The 14597-nt window shown below is 46.5% G+C and overlaps 1 protein-coding gene across 20 annotated transcripts in view; it reads right to left on the bottom strand.

The window, feature by feature from the left end:
• birc6 (baculoviral IAP repeat containing 6) overlaps positions 1-14597 on the bottom strand; it is a 154206-nt gene that overhangs the window by 106791 nt on the left and 32818 nt on the right. For 5 of the 20 annotated variants that reach the window (XM_055902258.1, XM_055902262.1, XM_055902266.1 and 2 more), the window contains exons 21-44: positions 14416-14563; positions 14114-14247; positions 13844-13990; positions 13520-13707; positions 11452-11751; positions 11112-11211; positions 8276-8490; positions 7828-8036; positions 7296-7642; positions 5890-6109; positions 5450-5586; positions 5168-5305; positions 4683-4810; positions 4367-4498; positions 3810-4025; positions 3504-3687; positions 3156-3326; positions 2348-2481; positions 1616-1769; positions 1348-1464; positions 1080-1237; positions 787-913; positions 538-648; positions 91-352 (exon numbers count right to left, since the gene is read on the bottom strand). In XM_055902258.1, the coding sequence (XP_055758233.1) occupies positions 91-352; positions 538-648; positions 787-913; positions 1080-1237; positions 1348-1464; positions 1616-1769; positions 2348-2481; positions 3156-3326; positions 3504-3687; positions 3810-4025; positions 4367-4498; positions 4683-4810; positions 5168-5305; positions 5450-5586; positions 5890-6109; positions 7296-7642; positions 7828-8036; positions 8276-8490; positions 11112-11211; positions 11452-11751; positions 13520-13707; positions 13844-13990; positions 14114-14247; positions 14416-14563 (4177 nt within the window). Of the gene's footprint in view, positions 1-90; positions 353-537; positions 649-786; positions 914-1079; positions 1238-1347; positions 1465-1615; positions 1770-2347; positions 2482-3125; positions 3327-3503; positions 3688-3809; positions 4026-4366; positions 4499-4682; positions 4811-5167; positions 5587-5889; positions 6110-7295; positions 7643-7827; positions 8037-8275; positions 8491-11111; positions 11212-11451; positions 11752-13519; positions 13708-13843; positions 13991-14113; positions 14248-14415; positions 14564-14597 lie in introns of all 20 variants that reach the window. The other 15 variants (XM_055902246.1, XM_055902249.1, XM_055902251.1 and 12 more) reach the window with 9 other exon arrangements.

Raw genomic sequence — 14597 nt, 5'->3', positions numbered from 1 at the left:
AATTGAAGATGACTAGCTATCATTTGAATAAAGTCTATTAAGTGCTGGGGTGGAACAAAAAGCTGCTCTTGATGTCTCTAGGCAACATACCTCTCAGTGGACAGGATGTGCATCAGTTTGAGCAGGAACTCGCTAAACATCTGTGGGCAGGTGGAAGAGAGGTGCACCTGGAGCCTGGTGAGGAACTCTTGCATAGCTTGGGTGGCGGTGGGGCCGACCTGGGAGCTGTACTGGCTGGTGCCATGGGGGTTGCCCCCAGACAGGAAACGTACGAGCACGTGCACCAGCGTAGGGTCCGACACCATCTGCTGGGCCGTGCTCTCATGAGCTCCCATCCCACTGCTGGAGGCTGCTGACACACAGGACAAACACACACTCGATTAAAAAGGAGTACTGTTGAAGGTCCTTTGGTTTTAATTATCTTTGGTTACACTGCAACTTCAATATGCATTTTACTATTTCACAATCCTCAATGTGAAACATCAGTAGGTGTGGCACTGTGTCTTCAGAGTGAGACCCTTTTAAGGTTGGACTCACCACTGGAGGGCATGTTGGTCATGAGGGTAAGGGAGTGCAGCACCAGACACCAGGTCCTCAGGGAGGTGTTGGGGTACCAGGCTAGCACCGACAGGAAACTGCTGATAGAGGCTGCATTGAAACACAGGAGAGACAGACGTTTAACATACAAACACATGTACACGTAGCCATATGAAAAAACTAAAAGTGAATGGTTTGAGAGTTAAGCAGAAAAGGGAGTGGATTGAAAAACATAGGGTGACCTCTGACCTTGGTTGAGTGGGATGGTGGGCACTCTGCTGGCGTTGAACATAAAGATGTCAGATCCACTTTCCTCAGTGCCCCCAGAGCATGAGTTGAGACTGAGGGTTAGCCACAGCTGCAGCAGAGACTCCAACTAAAGCAAAAACATGTGATAGAACTGAATCTACAAATCCACTAACCCAGGGTAACAAACATATTCTTGAGAATGGTCCAGCTCTGTGGTGGGATGTGTAAAACTGAGCAATCAAGTCTTCTGGAGTAGTAGAGACCCTTAGCTAAACAGTCTGTTGGTGACTGACCTGTACGTGGTGCACCTGAAGCATGGAGAAGAGCTTGTTGAAGCAGGCACTCAGCATGGGGATGGAGGAGGCCTGTACCATTAGGCTGCTTCCTGGGGGGGAGCCCCCATGGAGCCCCCGCAGCAGAGAATCATCTGTCCCGTTGGATGCCTTGGACACTGGCGGGAGAGAGGGACACAGAAGGGTCAGCCATCTGATGTTTCGCAAGGCTTGAAATATTTTTCCAAGACTGACGTGTCTATAAATCATTTGTTTCTTAGGTGTAGACCTGCAGGGGAGGTTGATGTGAGCGCCTGCAAGATGGAGTCTGCCTCCAGTGTGGCCATCATCTTGAGCATAAGCTCAGCCTGCTGCTCCAGCCCTACCTCCAGGCGGGCGTCCAGAGCTGCGGGAGAGGTCAAAGGTCAGGGTTATAAGGCAGAATGTATTCCTTTACACACATGGAACATGCTAGAGTGCAAAGACAACCAGCGGTGTGGATTCCTAGACGAGACTAAGCTTTGGAGATGATATCAGGATACAAAATGCACCTTCACCTTGTGACACAGAGATGGAGAGACTCTGAGACCCAGGCTTTTCGACAACAGCCGGGGGCTTGGACACAGCAATCCCTACTCCCCCTATGTAGGGGTTGTAACCATAAGTACCATAGTCAGCACCCCAGTAGTCATACCAGGTGCTGCTAATGGGCTGTAGGGAGAGAGAGAGACAAGAGAAATGCAAACGCAGTCATTCCTCTCAGATGCTAGGTACCTGTATAACATGACATGCACACTAACACTACATTCCTTCGTGTGCAATGGCAGAGATTTTCCCCCCCCCCCAGAAAGAAAAGTAAGAGTGAAGAGAATAACACTTTCCCAAGTTGGTTAGTTTGATTGATTGGGTCTACATACAGAAAATTGCTTTGAGACTCAAAAAGCCTGAGCCGAGATAAATTGGGAAGTTTTAGGGAGAAGTGAGGGTGCAGGGCTAAGGGAGGTGGTGTTGGCGAGGGATTCAATAAAACAAACTTTAATACACACACATTTATGTATTTATTTAGAGCAGAAATGGAACACTATGGTTTGATGTTTGTATAGCTACATCATTGATCAGTGGGGTTTATTTAAGTTAATGTACAACTGATGTTTGTTTTGGGCTGAATCAATATGAGCCCCAGGGGTGATGCTATCAATAACTCAATATAAAATGCAAGAGAGCATTAAATAGAGAGAGAGATGGGAGTGGAATAGAAAACACGCAGTTGAAACATGCAAGTTACATACCTTAAAGACTTTGGCGGCAAGGGGATCCTTTTCCAAATCAATATCTAAAGGATCAATATCAACATCCATGAGGTCTTGTAGCAAGTCAAAGTCAATGTCTTTATCTTTTTCCAAAGAAGACAGAGGTGGAGCACCTTTGAATAATGAAAAGAGCTTTAATATTGCCAAGCAAGCACACTAAACCAGCAAACTCAAAGGCCTTCTTTTAGGAAATTACTAGGCAATTTTAAGGCCTACAAAAAATTGGTTGGTCCACTAAATCATCAAGCTCTGACAACTTTCGCCAAAATTCTGACTTGGTATAAATGCACAAAATGTGTGCTTTTGTGTAGCCCATTGACGATGTCAAGGGAATTAAGATTTGTGATAGTTTGAATTCAGTTACGAAACCTCAAGTCAGGAATTCTACCATGAATTATTGAAACTTTTGCACAAATTAAATAATAGTCTGAGGAAAATAACAACCACCCCTTAAAGCATTTTGATATCTTACAGGCAATACATCTACACGGTTTGAACTCAATATCCACAAAAGAAAACATTACAAAACAGTCCATTCAGAATTAAACTGGTGAGAGAAGCTCTCAATACTCTCCTTTAAAATAAAACGGTCAGAACAAGAAGCCATACAAAATACAGAAAAAATACAGAGAATAAACATGCAGCTAGCTAAAAGGGGAAAAAAGAAAAACAATTTAACACAAATGCATTCATCATGATAATAAAGTGAGGGGGGTCCATGTGTAAAATGTGGTTGAGGACTGGCCTACCAACGCACTTTGGAAAACAGAGGAGGTCCCAGGAGTACCTGCGATGATATCCGGAGCCAGGGCCTCGTCAATGGTTTCCACGAGGGGAATGGGGGTGGGCTGGGCTAGGGAGTCGTCAGAGTCTATCCCTGCTGAGGACGATGTCCCTGCTTCCTCGCCTACCGCCCCCTCGTCCATACCATCCAGGGACCCTGGGGACAGCAGCTCCCCTAAGGAGAGGAGGGGACAGGAGAAGGTTAGTGCTGTGAGAAATTAAACAACTAGAGACTGCTAGCAACGCAAATATTCACCATATCTATAATAGAATGCCAGGTTTAGCTAGAAAACAGAGTTCTTCAATGACGTGAGAATTGAACAGTGACTTGAATTGTAGCAGCTACCCCTACCTGCCAGGATGTCCTGCAGCATGCAGGTGAGGGAGTACTGGGCCCAGGCCCCTCCCCAGGAGATGTCCCCCCTGTTGAAGTCTGTCCCCACCAGCAGCAGCAGCAGACGCTCCAGCTGGTGCTCCGACACCACCTCACACAGGTGGATGGTGGGCCTGGTGGCATTGGCTATCCTGGCCAAGACCTGAAGTGCCAAATCAGACACGTGATCAGCACAACTTTCTGACAAAGTATGCATTTACATAGCGCCAACCCAATCCCAATTCAACGCGAAGAACACAAATCAAAGTTTCTGGCAGTGCATACCTTGCAGACGAACAGCAGGAGGTCTGCGTGACAGGTGAAGTCCATGGAGAGGAGGAAAAGGGACAGTTTCTGCACCACGGAGATGCAGCGCTCGTGGGCCAGTGTGAAGGGCAGAGGCTCCACCTCTGGGAGCTCTTTGGCGGCCGTGGCCTCTGTGTCCAGGGTGGAGCGGGGCCACTCAGCTGTACGCCTCAGACGGATCAAGTCCTTAAAGTGCTGCCATGGAGAGAGATGGGGGGAGAGATGGAGAGAGCAGGAAATAGATGGAGGCAGATGTCAGGCAGCGAAAGTCAATTAATACACATGGTTTAATCTATCACTATTCCAACTAGCATACCTGTAACCTGTGTGAGTGTGTTGGTGCACACGCTAGTTTACGCTATGTGTGCAGATCGGTCATAACTTGTTGAAAGGTGACCCAAAAACATATTTGATTTTATATTCTTGTGTTACCAAGATGAGAGAGAAATAATTATTTCATTCTTAGTCATTTGATTTCTATGGGGAAACCCTTTTGCTATTCCAGCGTTCCTTTTCAGAGCTTCTGAAATCCTCACCTTGGATGTGGCCTGTTTCAGCTTGGCCTGCTCCACCAGCAGTTTGTATGAGGAGCCTTTGTTGCTCTGGATCTTCTCCTTCTCAATTTGCTCCACCAAAGCCTTCTGTTTCGCCTTCAATAGATTTAACTGCTACAATGAAAAGGACAGGATAAATAAACACCACAAAGACCATCATTACATGACAAGACTTCATGCAAAGCCAGTAGTAAGAGGGAGAACACAATAACTGTGACTAACACAGATTTACGGGAGAGATTCGCAACTCCCTGATGTTTTTGAGACGGAAACGGACGTTGGATTTGGACACATTTACCTGTTTGTGGTGCACCAGCTGTTTGCGGATCTTGCGGGAATACAGGCGATCCAGACTGCTGTTGCCTTTGGCTGAGCGGTTGGAGCTGGAGGACTGGAGGCTGTTATTTATAAAGCTCCACTGATTACCTTGATTCATTGGAGAGAGGTGGGGGTGGAAAGGCACGTTAAAGTTGGGTTTTTGGTTCCAAATCAATGTGCAATAACATTACCCTGTTAATATGATTCATGGTTCTCAAAACTGAATACTGTTTTTGTAATAAAACCTTGTTGATTTTATAGCTAGCCTCGCAGACAAAGAGTAGTAGGATAAAAGCCTATAACATCACTCGTGTAACCAGGCGGTTAGAAAATATGGAAAAAATAGTCAAAAAGCAGGGAATAGGGTAGACAAAACAATAAATATGATCACTGTCGTGATTGCTTGGCCTCATAAGTCCTCAGCAGCACATCTCATTGGAGATGCCCTAGCCTACACTACGCTACCTGTGAAGGTGCGCTCCCTCTCCTTCCCTCCCAGGTGCTTCTTGCCTGCAGACGCCTCGTCCTCCACGCTGGCCACGTAGTCCAGCAGCCGCGACACAAGCATCACCACCCAGCTGATCATGGGGACGTCCAACACACCTGCCGCACACACAGACACACACTCATAGGTTGCTGGTTGAGTCCAGAGCCCTGGGAGCCCGGTGCTGGGGCCAGGGACCACCCCAGCCCCCCATCCCTGCTGCCAGCCCCAGCCCAGGGACCTGCCACCTCCGGCTAGCCCACCTTCAGTCCTGCGATGGGCAGCCGCCATAGGCTGCTGTAGGGGGGACAGCAGGCTGTCCAGCAGGTTAAGCAGCCCCTCAAGCACGCCGCTGTTGCTCAAGGATCTTTGGCCGATGCAGGACAGGAGCATGAAGACCCTGAGGGACAACACACAGAGGACCCGGTCAATCTCCGCAACATGGAAACACAAATCAATAATAAGTCTGGGTGGGTTCTTCTGATATAAAGATAGGTATGTGTTTGAATGTAACAAACACCTATCTTTATGGAAGTTAGAGAAATCCCAATGTCACCGGTCAATGGGCAGTAACCAGTTTGTGTTGTGAGGGGGAAGTGTGGACATAATGATTGTCCAAGGAGCTACAGTTTGTCAGTGTGGTGCAAAGAATCTAAAGGGAGTGCGGTGGATAGAGACAGCTCCTCAGTGCATAAAAGCCCACCTGTCCTGGGGGAAAATGAGCAGCTGCTCGGAGTTGTAGAGCTCCTGCAGGACGTTGGAGAGGAACTGGCCCCACCAGCACTCCCCTCCACACAGCTGCACCAGCAGCAGGCCTGCGTGCAGACGGATCTTGGGCGTGCCGCTGATGCACAGGTGCTTGAAGAGCTCCTCGCAGGCCTGCGCGTGGAACGTGCTCTGCAGCACAGACGGGACTGCGTACCCTAGTGGGGGAGGACAAAGAGAAAGTATGATATCAAGTGAAAGATGGCGGTCAAATGAGAGCTAGGGAAAGATGAGTGGGAAGGAAACACAAAACGGAAGGGAAAGAAACAAGCTAAATATAAATAAATAAATACTGTACAAGGGTGGAGATATCAACTGAGAGGGTACGTGATATAACGAGGGAAACTGCAAGAGGGGTACAACGCAAGTGACCGCAAAAAACATGAAATTACCACATGTACTTGACTAAATCAAAGCGTTCAACAGAAGAAAAGTCCACAGTTCCTAGAAAAGGGCTTTCATGAGGAGACACTGACCACTACACGGAAACCACAGGCCTTGAAAAAGCAACCCTTCATTTCGGAGAGAAAAGTACAGACATTATCCTTCCAATCAAGCCCTTAAAACCAGACGTCTCAATCCACTATTCTGCAGACAGCCAGTGAGAGAACTACAGAGGGCTGGATATAATGAGGGAGTTTAAATGAAAGGCTCCATTCCACTGATCTGAACAGGGCCATTTGGAATTCACTGAGGGTAAAAAGACAGCGCAGGCATAACGCCAGGAAACACCAGCAGCAAGGGGGTAATACTTTATTCTCTTTCATAAGAAGAGACTCGTGAAACTGTATGACGAGCTGCTAGGGAGCGTCAGTAGTGATTTGACGGGTGAGAGAAGATTGCTAAGCACTCTTCACAGAACCATGGGCTTTCGGTTAACTTTGAACAACTTCGAAAAGCGAATATTTATCCAAACTTTTTCAAAGACATCATACAGAATTGGTTGTGAGAAAACGCATAGAAAACAGTTTTAAAAGGTAGGCTATTTCATTTAAAAAAGGCAAGCGAGGGCAGAAGACAAAATCAGCAAATAATTTATTCCTACATTTCTCGTGGCTTGAAAGAATTCATGTCTCAAACATGGCTAAGGTTCAAAAATGCTATAGGCTTATGCAAGAAGGAGAAAATACATGTATTGAGGAGGTGTGGAGGTGTGACTCAGATCATTCTAAAGATAACCTACCAATGTCCCCTAGAAATGTTGTTAGGAGAACAGACTATCAGGTAAAGAAGGATATTGATTTGAGGCTAGGCCAACTTTAAAGATGTATGAATATGGGATACAGTCAGAAAAGTAGATCCCATCCCTGATAAAGACCCTGTGGCCCTCCCCAGACATCTTACCGTTGTTAGAGTGCAGAAGGCTGAGGAGTGTGTCCAGCAGGTAGCGGATGACGGTTCTCAGCTGCTCGGTGGAAGAGTTCTGGATGAGCTCCCGGGGGTCGTAGGGCTCAGGCAGGATCTTGCGCCCGGCTCCCAGGGACACGCGGAGCCTTTGGACGGCGTGGTGGGCCAAGTTGAGTTGTAGCTGCAGCTGGATACAGTCCTGATAGGCCGAGAAGACGCGCGCGTCCTCCTCCACTGCCTTGTCGGGCTTCCGCAGGAAGTACTGGGCGTTGTTGGCACTGTTCAGAGGAGGCAGGTCGATGTTCTGGAGTAAGGTCTCCAGCCGGTGGCATCCCAGGTTGTACCTTAGGGAGAGGGCGAGCGCAAAAGAGACGTAGGAGTCAAATTTGCATCCTATATCCACAAAGCATTAGTCCATCTCCATTGATGACAAAGCTTATCTGTCTAGCAGATACCACATAAACATACATCTCATATAACGTAAATCAGAGTTAGCTAACTAGTTGAATAGTTTTGTATGCCTTCTGACCTGCACTGGATGTCCTCCTGCAAGGCCACCATCATGGCCAGGTGCTGATCCAAGTCAGGTTGGCTGGCCGCGTCACTCTCTCCCCTCAGGGGGTCGTGCATCAGCTTCAGCTCGCTCTCCCAGGGCAGGATGTAGGTGTGGCCGTAGTAGAAGCCCAATGGGATCTTGGCCCGGGCATTGGTGCTGCCATAACGACCAATCACAGTGATCTGTTGGGTGAAGTGGGAGGTATGGAGAAAAGTGGATTAGGTTGTAGGAAAACAGCTGCTATGGAACATAGTAATTTTATCACAGAATGCTCATTGATGGAAAAAAAAAAGACAACGGTGCAATTTCTTCAATGCCCACAGAGTTCAGATACTTATTCGAAACCCGTGAATTAGAAAAGGTATAGAAAAGAAGACAAATGGACAAAGATCTTCAGAGACAATGCATCTCGGCCACTGACTTTCATGAAGCGGCAGACAGGGGGCGGCAGAAGGTCGTGCAGGATGAGGGAGTGGGTGCTGATGTCCGTGGCAACCACTAGCCTGCGTCCGTCCACCTCCTCCCCCAGCGTCCAGATGTCGATGGACAGAGAGGCCAGGTCCCCACAGGTGGGGATCAGAGCGTCTGTCAGCAGCACGGGACGACCGAAGTCCAGTGTCACAAATCTCCGCGCTCCTGGGACACGAGAGGAGGTATTTAGGTCACACAAGAGCTTACCAAAACAACATCTCAAATGAATCCCTATTTGCCATATAGGGCACAACTCATGAGACATACAGTACCAGTCAAAAGTTTAGACACACCTACTCATTCAAGTGTTGTTGTTTTTTTTACTATTTTCTACATTGTTGATTTGTTTAACACTTTTTTGGTTCCACATCTATTTTATATTTGAGATTCTTCAAAGTAGCCACACTTTACCTTGATGACAGCTTTGCACACTTGGCACTCAAGCAGCTTCACCTGGAATGCTTTTCTAACAGTATTGAAGGAATTCCCACATATACTGAGCACTTGTTGGCTCACTTGTGCTGATACAGCACTCCATCACTCTCCTCCTTGGTCAAATAGCCCTTACACAGCCTGGAGGTGTCATTTAGTAGTGGTTTCTTCGCAGCAATTTGACCATGAAAGCATGATTCACACATTCTCCTCTGAACAGTTGATGTTGAGATGTGTCTGTTACTTGAACTCTGTGAAGGATTTATTTGGGCCTCAAACTGACGAGCTTATCCACTGCAGCAGAAGTAACTCTGGGTCTTCCTTTCCTGTGGCGGTCCTCATGAGAGCCAGTTTCATCATAGCGCTTGGTGGTTTTTGCAACTGCACTTGAAGAAACGTTCAAAGTTCTTGACATTTTCAGAATTGACTGACCTTCATGTCTTAAAGTAATGATGGACTGTCGTTTCTTTGCCTATTTGAGATGTTCTTGCTATAATTTGGACCTTGTCTTTTACCAAATAGGTCTATATTCTGTATACCATTCCTACCTTGTCACAACACAACTGATTGGTTCAAACACAAGAAATTCCACAAATTAACTTTTGACAAGGCACACCTGTTAATTGAAATGCATTGCAAGTGATTAACTCATGAAGCTGGTTGAGAGAATGCCAAGAGGGTGCAAAGCTGTCATCAAGGCAAAGGATGGCTACTGTTAACAATCTCAAATAAAATATATTTGTTTAACACTTTTTTGGGGTTACTTCCTGAGTCCATGTGTGTTATTTCATAGTTTTGACGTATTCACTATTATTCTACCATGAGGAAAATAGCAAAAATAAATAAAAACACTTGAATGACTCCAAACTTTTGACTGGTACTGTATGTACAGTTGAAGTCAGACGTTTACATACACCTTAGCCAAATACATTTAAACTCAAGTTTTTCACAATTCCTGACATTTAATCCTAGTGAAAATTCCCTGTTTTAGGTCAGTTAGGATCACCACTTTATTTTAAGAATGTGAAATGTCAGAATAATAGCAGAGAGAATGATATCAGCTTTTCTTTCTTTCATCACATTCCCAGTGGGTCAGAAGTTTACACACACTCAATTAGTATTTTGTAACATTGCATTTAAATTGTTGAACTTGGGTCAAACGTTTCTGGTAGCCTTCCACAATAAGTTGGGTGAATTTTGGCTCATTCCTCCTGACAGAGCTGGTGTACCTAAATCTGGTTTGTAGGCCTCCTTGCTCGCACACGTTTTTTTCAGTTCTGCCCACAAATTTTCAATAGGACTGAGGTCAGGGCTTTGTGACTGCCACTCCAATATCTTGACTTTGTTGTCCTTAAGCCATTTTGCCACAACTTTGGAAGTATACTTGGGGTCATTGTCCATTTGGAAGACCCATTTGCAACCAAGCTTTAACTTCCTGACTGATGTCTTGAGATGTTGCTTCAATATATCCACATAATTTTCCTGCCTCATGATGCCATCTATTTTGTGAAGTCCTTCTTGCAGCAAAGCACCCCCACAACCTGATGCTGGCACCCCCATGCTTAACAGTTGGGATGGTGTTCTTCGGCTTGCAATCCTCCCCCTTTTTCCTCCAAACATAACGATGGTCATTATGGCCGAACAGTTATATTTTGTTTCCTCAGACCAGAGGACATTTCTCCAAGAAGTATGATCTTTGTCTCCATGCGTAGTTGCAAACTGTAGTCTGGCTTTTTTAATGGCTGTTTTGGAGCAGTGGCTTCTTCCTTGCTGAGCGGCCTTTCAGGTTATGTCGATAAAGGACTCGTTTTACTGTGGATATAGATACTTTTGTACCCGTTTCCTCCAGCATCTTCACAAGTTCCTTTGCAGTTGTTCTGGGATTGATTTGCACTTTTCGCACCAAAGTACATTCATCTCTAGGAGAGCGGTATGACGGCTGCGTGGTCACATTGTGTTTATACTTGTGCACTATTGTTTGTACAGATGAACGTGGTACCTTCAGGCATTTGGAAATTGCTCAAAGGATGAACCAGACTTGCGGAGGTCTCCAATTTTTTTCTGAGGTCTTGGCTGATTTCTTTTGATTTTCCCATGATGTCAAGCAAAGAGGCACTGAGTTTGAAGATAGGCCTTGAAATATATCCACAGGTACACCTCCAATTGACTCAAGTGATGTCAATTAGCCTGTCAGAAGCTTCTAAAGCCATGACATCATTTCTGGAATATTCAGTATTCGAGAGATGTTAAACGAGCAGGTGTCCACATACTTTTGGTCAAGTAGTGTATACGCTCGAGTTTCATTTACAACTGTTGACCCAGGTAAAAAGGCACAAAAAGGTAACTGTACTTACCAGAGTGCATGCGCTCAATGATGATGGACTGCTGTGGAGGAGGTTGGAGGAAGTGAGAGGCTTGAGAGAGGGCCAACGCCAGACCGCTGCCCATGGGGTTCTGCAACAAACAGACGCTTTTCAGTCAAAACATATAGAATATAAAACTTCTTAATTTACATATTTTATTCATTGACAAAATGCAACAAAAGTCCCGTGGTGTTCATGTGAAAGCACAAACCTAACTGCTGTGCTTTGAGCTATTGGCATTTTAGTAATTTAGCAGACGCAACCTTTCGGTTACTGGCCCACACTCTTAAACGCAAGGCTATCTGCCGTCGAAGAGTTGTTTGTGACTGACCGGCTTGGCTTTCGGGCTGTTCTTGTTGTGTGCGGCCAGGTTGACAGGCGGTGGGTCTATCATGGAGCCAGGGAAGAGCTGGGCCAGCTCCACACTGATGGCTGCCGACACCGCCTCGTTGGGAGGAGTAAGTGGTGGCGTCATGAACAGCGGGGTGGTCTTGGGCGTGGGGGGGATGACTTCAGAGGGATGGATGAAGAAGCCGGGGGCACTGGAAGGCACAGAGTTGTGGATGGGCCCCACGCCGGAGGCCGCAGCTGCTGAAGTGGTCTGGTGCAACTTTGCCTCTAGCTTGGCCTTCTGTTCCGAACACAGACAGGATTACTACTTGGCTAAAACTGGCAAATATCACACTGATACATTGCATTCGGAAACTATTCAGACGGCTTCACTTTATCCACATTTTATGTTAAAGACTTATTCTAAAATTAGTCAAATAAATAAAAATCCTCCATCTAAACACAACACCCCAAAATGACAAAGTGAAACATTTCTTAAATTATTTTATTCAAAAATAAAACAAATATCTTCTTTACATAATTATTCAGACCCTTTGCTATGAGACTTGAAATTGAGCTCAGGTGCATCCTGTTCCCATTGATCATCCAACTTGATTGGAGTTTACCTGCGGTAAATTCAAATGATTGGACATGATTTGGCAAGGCACACACCTGTCTATATAAAGGTCCCACAGTTGACAGGGCATGTCAGAGTAAAAACCAAGCCATGCGGTCAAAGGAACTGGTCATAAAGCTCTGAGACAGAATTGTGTTGAGCCACAGATCTGGGGAAGGGTACCAAAGCATTTTTGTACCATTGAAGGTCCCCAAGAATACAGGGGACTCCATCATTGTTAATGATGCCAAACTGAGCAATCAGGGGAGAAGGGAATTGGTCAGAGTGGGGACCAAGTACCCGATGGTCACTGACAGAGATCCAGAGTTCCTCTGTGGAGATGGGAGAACCTTCCATAAGGACAACCATCTCTGTACCACTCCACCAATCAGGCCTTTATGATGGCCAGACAGAAGCCACTCCTCAGTAAAAGGCACGACAGTCCGCTTGGAGTTTGCCAAAAAGCACCGTACGGACTCTCAGACCATGAGAAACAAGATTCTCTGGTCTGATGAAACCAAGATTGAACTCTTTGGCCTGAATGCCAAGCGTCACATCTGGAGGAAACCTGCCATCATCCCTAAGTTGAAGCATGGTGGTGGCAGCATCATGCTGTGGGGATGTTTTTCAGCGGCAGGGACTGGGAGACTAGTCAGGATCGAGGCAAAGATGAATGGAGCAAAGTACAGAGAGATCCTTGATGAAAACCTGCTCCAGAGCACTCAGGACCTCAGACTGGGGCGAAGATTCACCTTCCAACAGAACATCAACCCTATGCACACAGCCAAGACAACACAAGAGTGGCTTCGGGACAAGTATCAATGCCTTGTGTGGCCCAGCAAGAGCCTGGACTTGAACCCTATTTAACATCTCTGGAGAGACCTGAAAATAGCTGTGAAGCGACGCTCCCCATCCAACCTGACAGAGCTGACAGAGCTTGAGATGATCTGCAGAGAAGAATGGGAGAAACTCCCCAAATACAGGTGTGCCAAGCTGGTAGCGTCATACCCAAGAAGACTCAAGGCTGTAATCGCTGCGAAAGGTGCTTCAACAAAGTACTGAGTAAAGGGTCTGAATACTTATGTAAAATGTCATTTTAGTTTTTTTTTATTTTAATTTTTTAACAACATTTCTACAAACCTGTTTTTGATTTGTTATTTTGGGGTGTTGTGTATAGATTTATGAGGAGGGGAGGGGAGACAAAGTAATCAATTTTAGATTAAGGTTGTAACGTAACAAAATGTGGAAAAAGTCAAGGGGTCTGAATACTTTCCGAATGCACTGTACATGAAGTCTGACACATGATATTGGTGTTTGTGCATATAGTGACAGCTTGGATAAGAAGACGCTTGTATGTGCACCTGTGTGAGTACATAACATGCATGTCTGTGAATAAGTGTATAGGGACATGTCTATATGTAAGTTTGCCTGTATGGGTGCTAGAGTCCCTGACCTGTTGCTGTAGTTTGAACAGCTGCTGCTGTTTCTCCTGGAGCACCTGCAGCTGCTGCTCTGCAGACACCATGGCGTGGGACAGCGACTGCAGAGCCACCTGGGCTGCAGAGCTCAGTGCCGTGGACGCCTCGCCCACTGTGCCCGCCGACAGGCCACCCACCGCCGGGGTCACACCGAATGTGCTCACTGGGAGAAGAGGGCAAAGGTCAGGAGTAGAACTCAAAATCCCTGAGTAGGAACAGTGAAGATGTTTAATGTTCCATTTCACAAAGGGTCTGGATAAACCTTTACACAAGTAACAAGAAGCAGCTGAGGTAGGTACCTGTGAACATGCTTGCGTCGTCCCTCTCCACCCTGGTGCCGTCGCTGGTGGAGATACAGGTAAAGTGCAACGGCTCCACCTCCAGGAGCCCAGTGAGGGCCGTGAAGCTGCCCTCGGCCGCCGCACAGCTGCTTACCTTGCCGTTCCCTGCAATAGACACACACACAGGTTAAGTCATACACACACACCAGAGTACAGAGCAGAACAAAATGAATCCATTGATGAAGGAATTGGATAGGTGGAAGCAATATGGTGAAATATGGTGCAGACCTGAGAGAATTTCGGAAAAGTCAATCTCGTCTGACTGGACGCCGATGCTACTGTTGAAGGCATTCTTACAGGAGGAGCCACTGACCTCCAGGTCAAAAAGCACTGGGTCGAATGGGGAACTGTACAGGCCGTATCTGGGGAGGAGACACACGGTACAGAGCATTATAATTCACAAAGAGTCAAGCTGGGTTCAACACAAACTAGTTTTTATGGTAGTCTTCTCGCAACATTACAGTCGGTTATTTTTGGTTTCTTTAGGTCCTGAATGGGGTGTAAGGACACTAGAGGATGAAAAGGCCCACCTGGTCTGTAGCAAAGCCTCCAGGGGCGTGAGGCGGTCCTGCAGTTGCCGGGAGACAGCAGTGAGCAGAGAGGCACAGGCCGTGCTGCAGCCCGACAGGTCCTCATCCTTCACATAGTTAAGCAGCACAAAGTACCAGAACACCGACCCTGAGATAGAAAGAGAGACTTCGACACATGCCAC

This window comes from Salvelinus fontinalis, chromosome 37 (genome assembly GCF_029448725.1).
Source record: "Salvelinus fontinalis isolate EN_2023a chromosome 37, ASM2944872v1, whole genome shotgun sequence".
NCBI classification, from domain to species: Eukaryota; Metazoa; Chordata; class Actinopteri; order Salmoniformes; family Salmonidae; genus Salvelinus; species Salvelinus fontinalis.
This window is presented reverse-complemented; position numbering and strand designations above follow the sequence as displayed.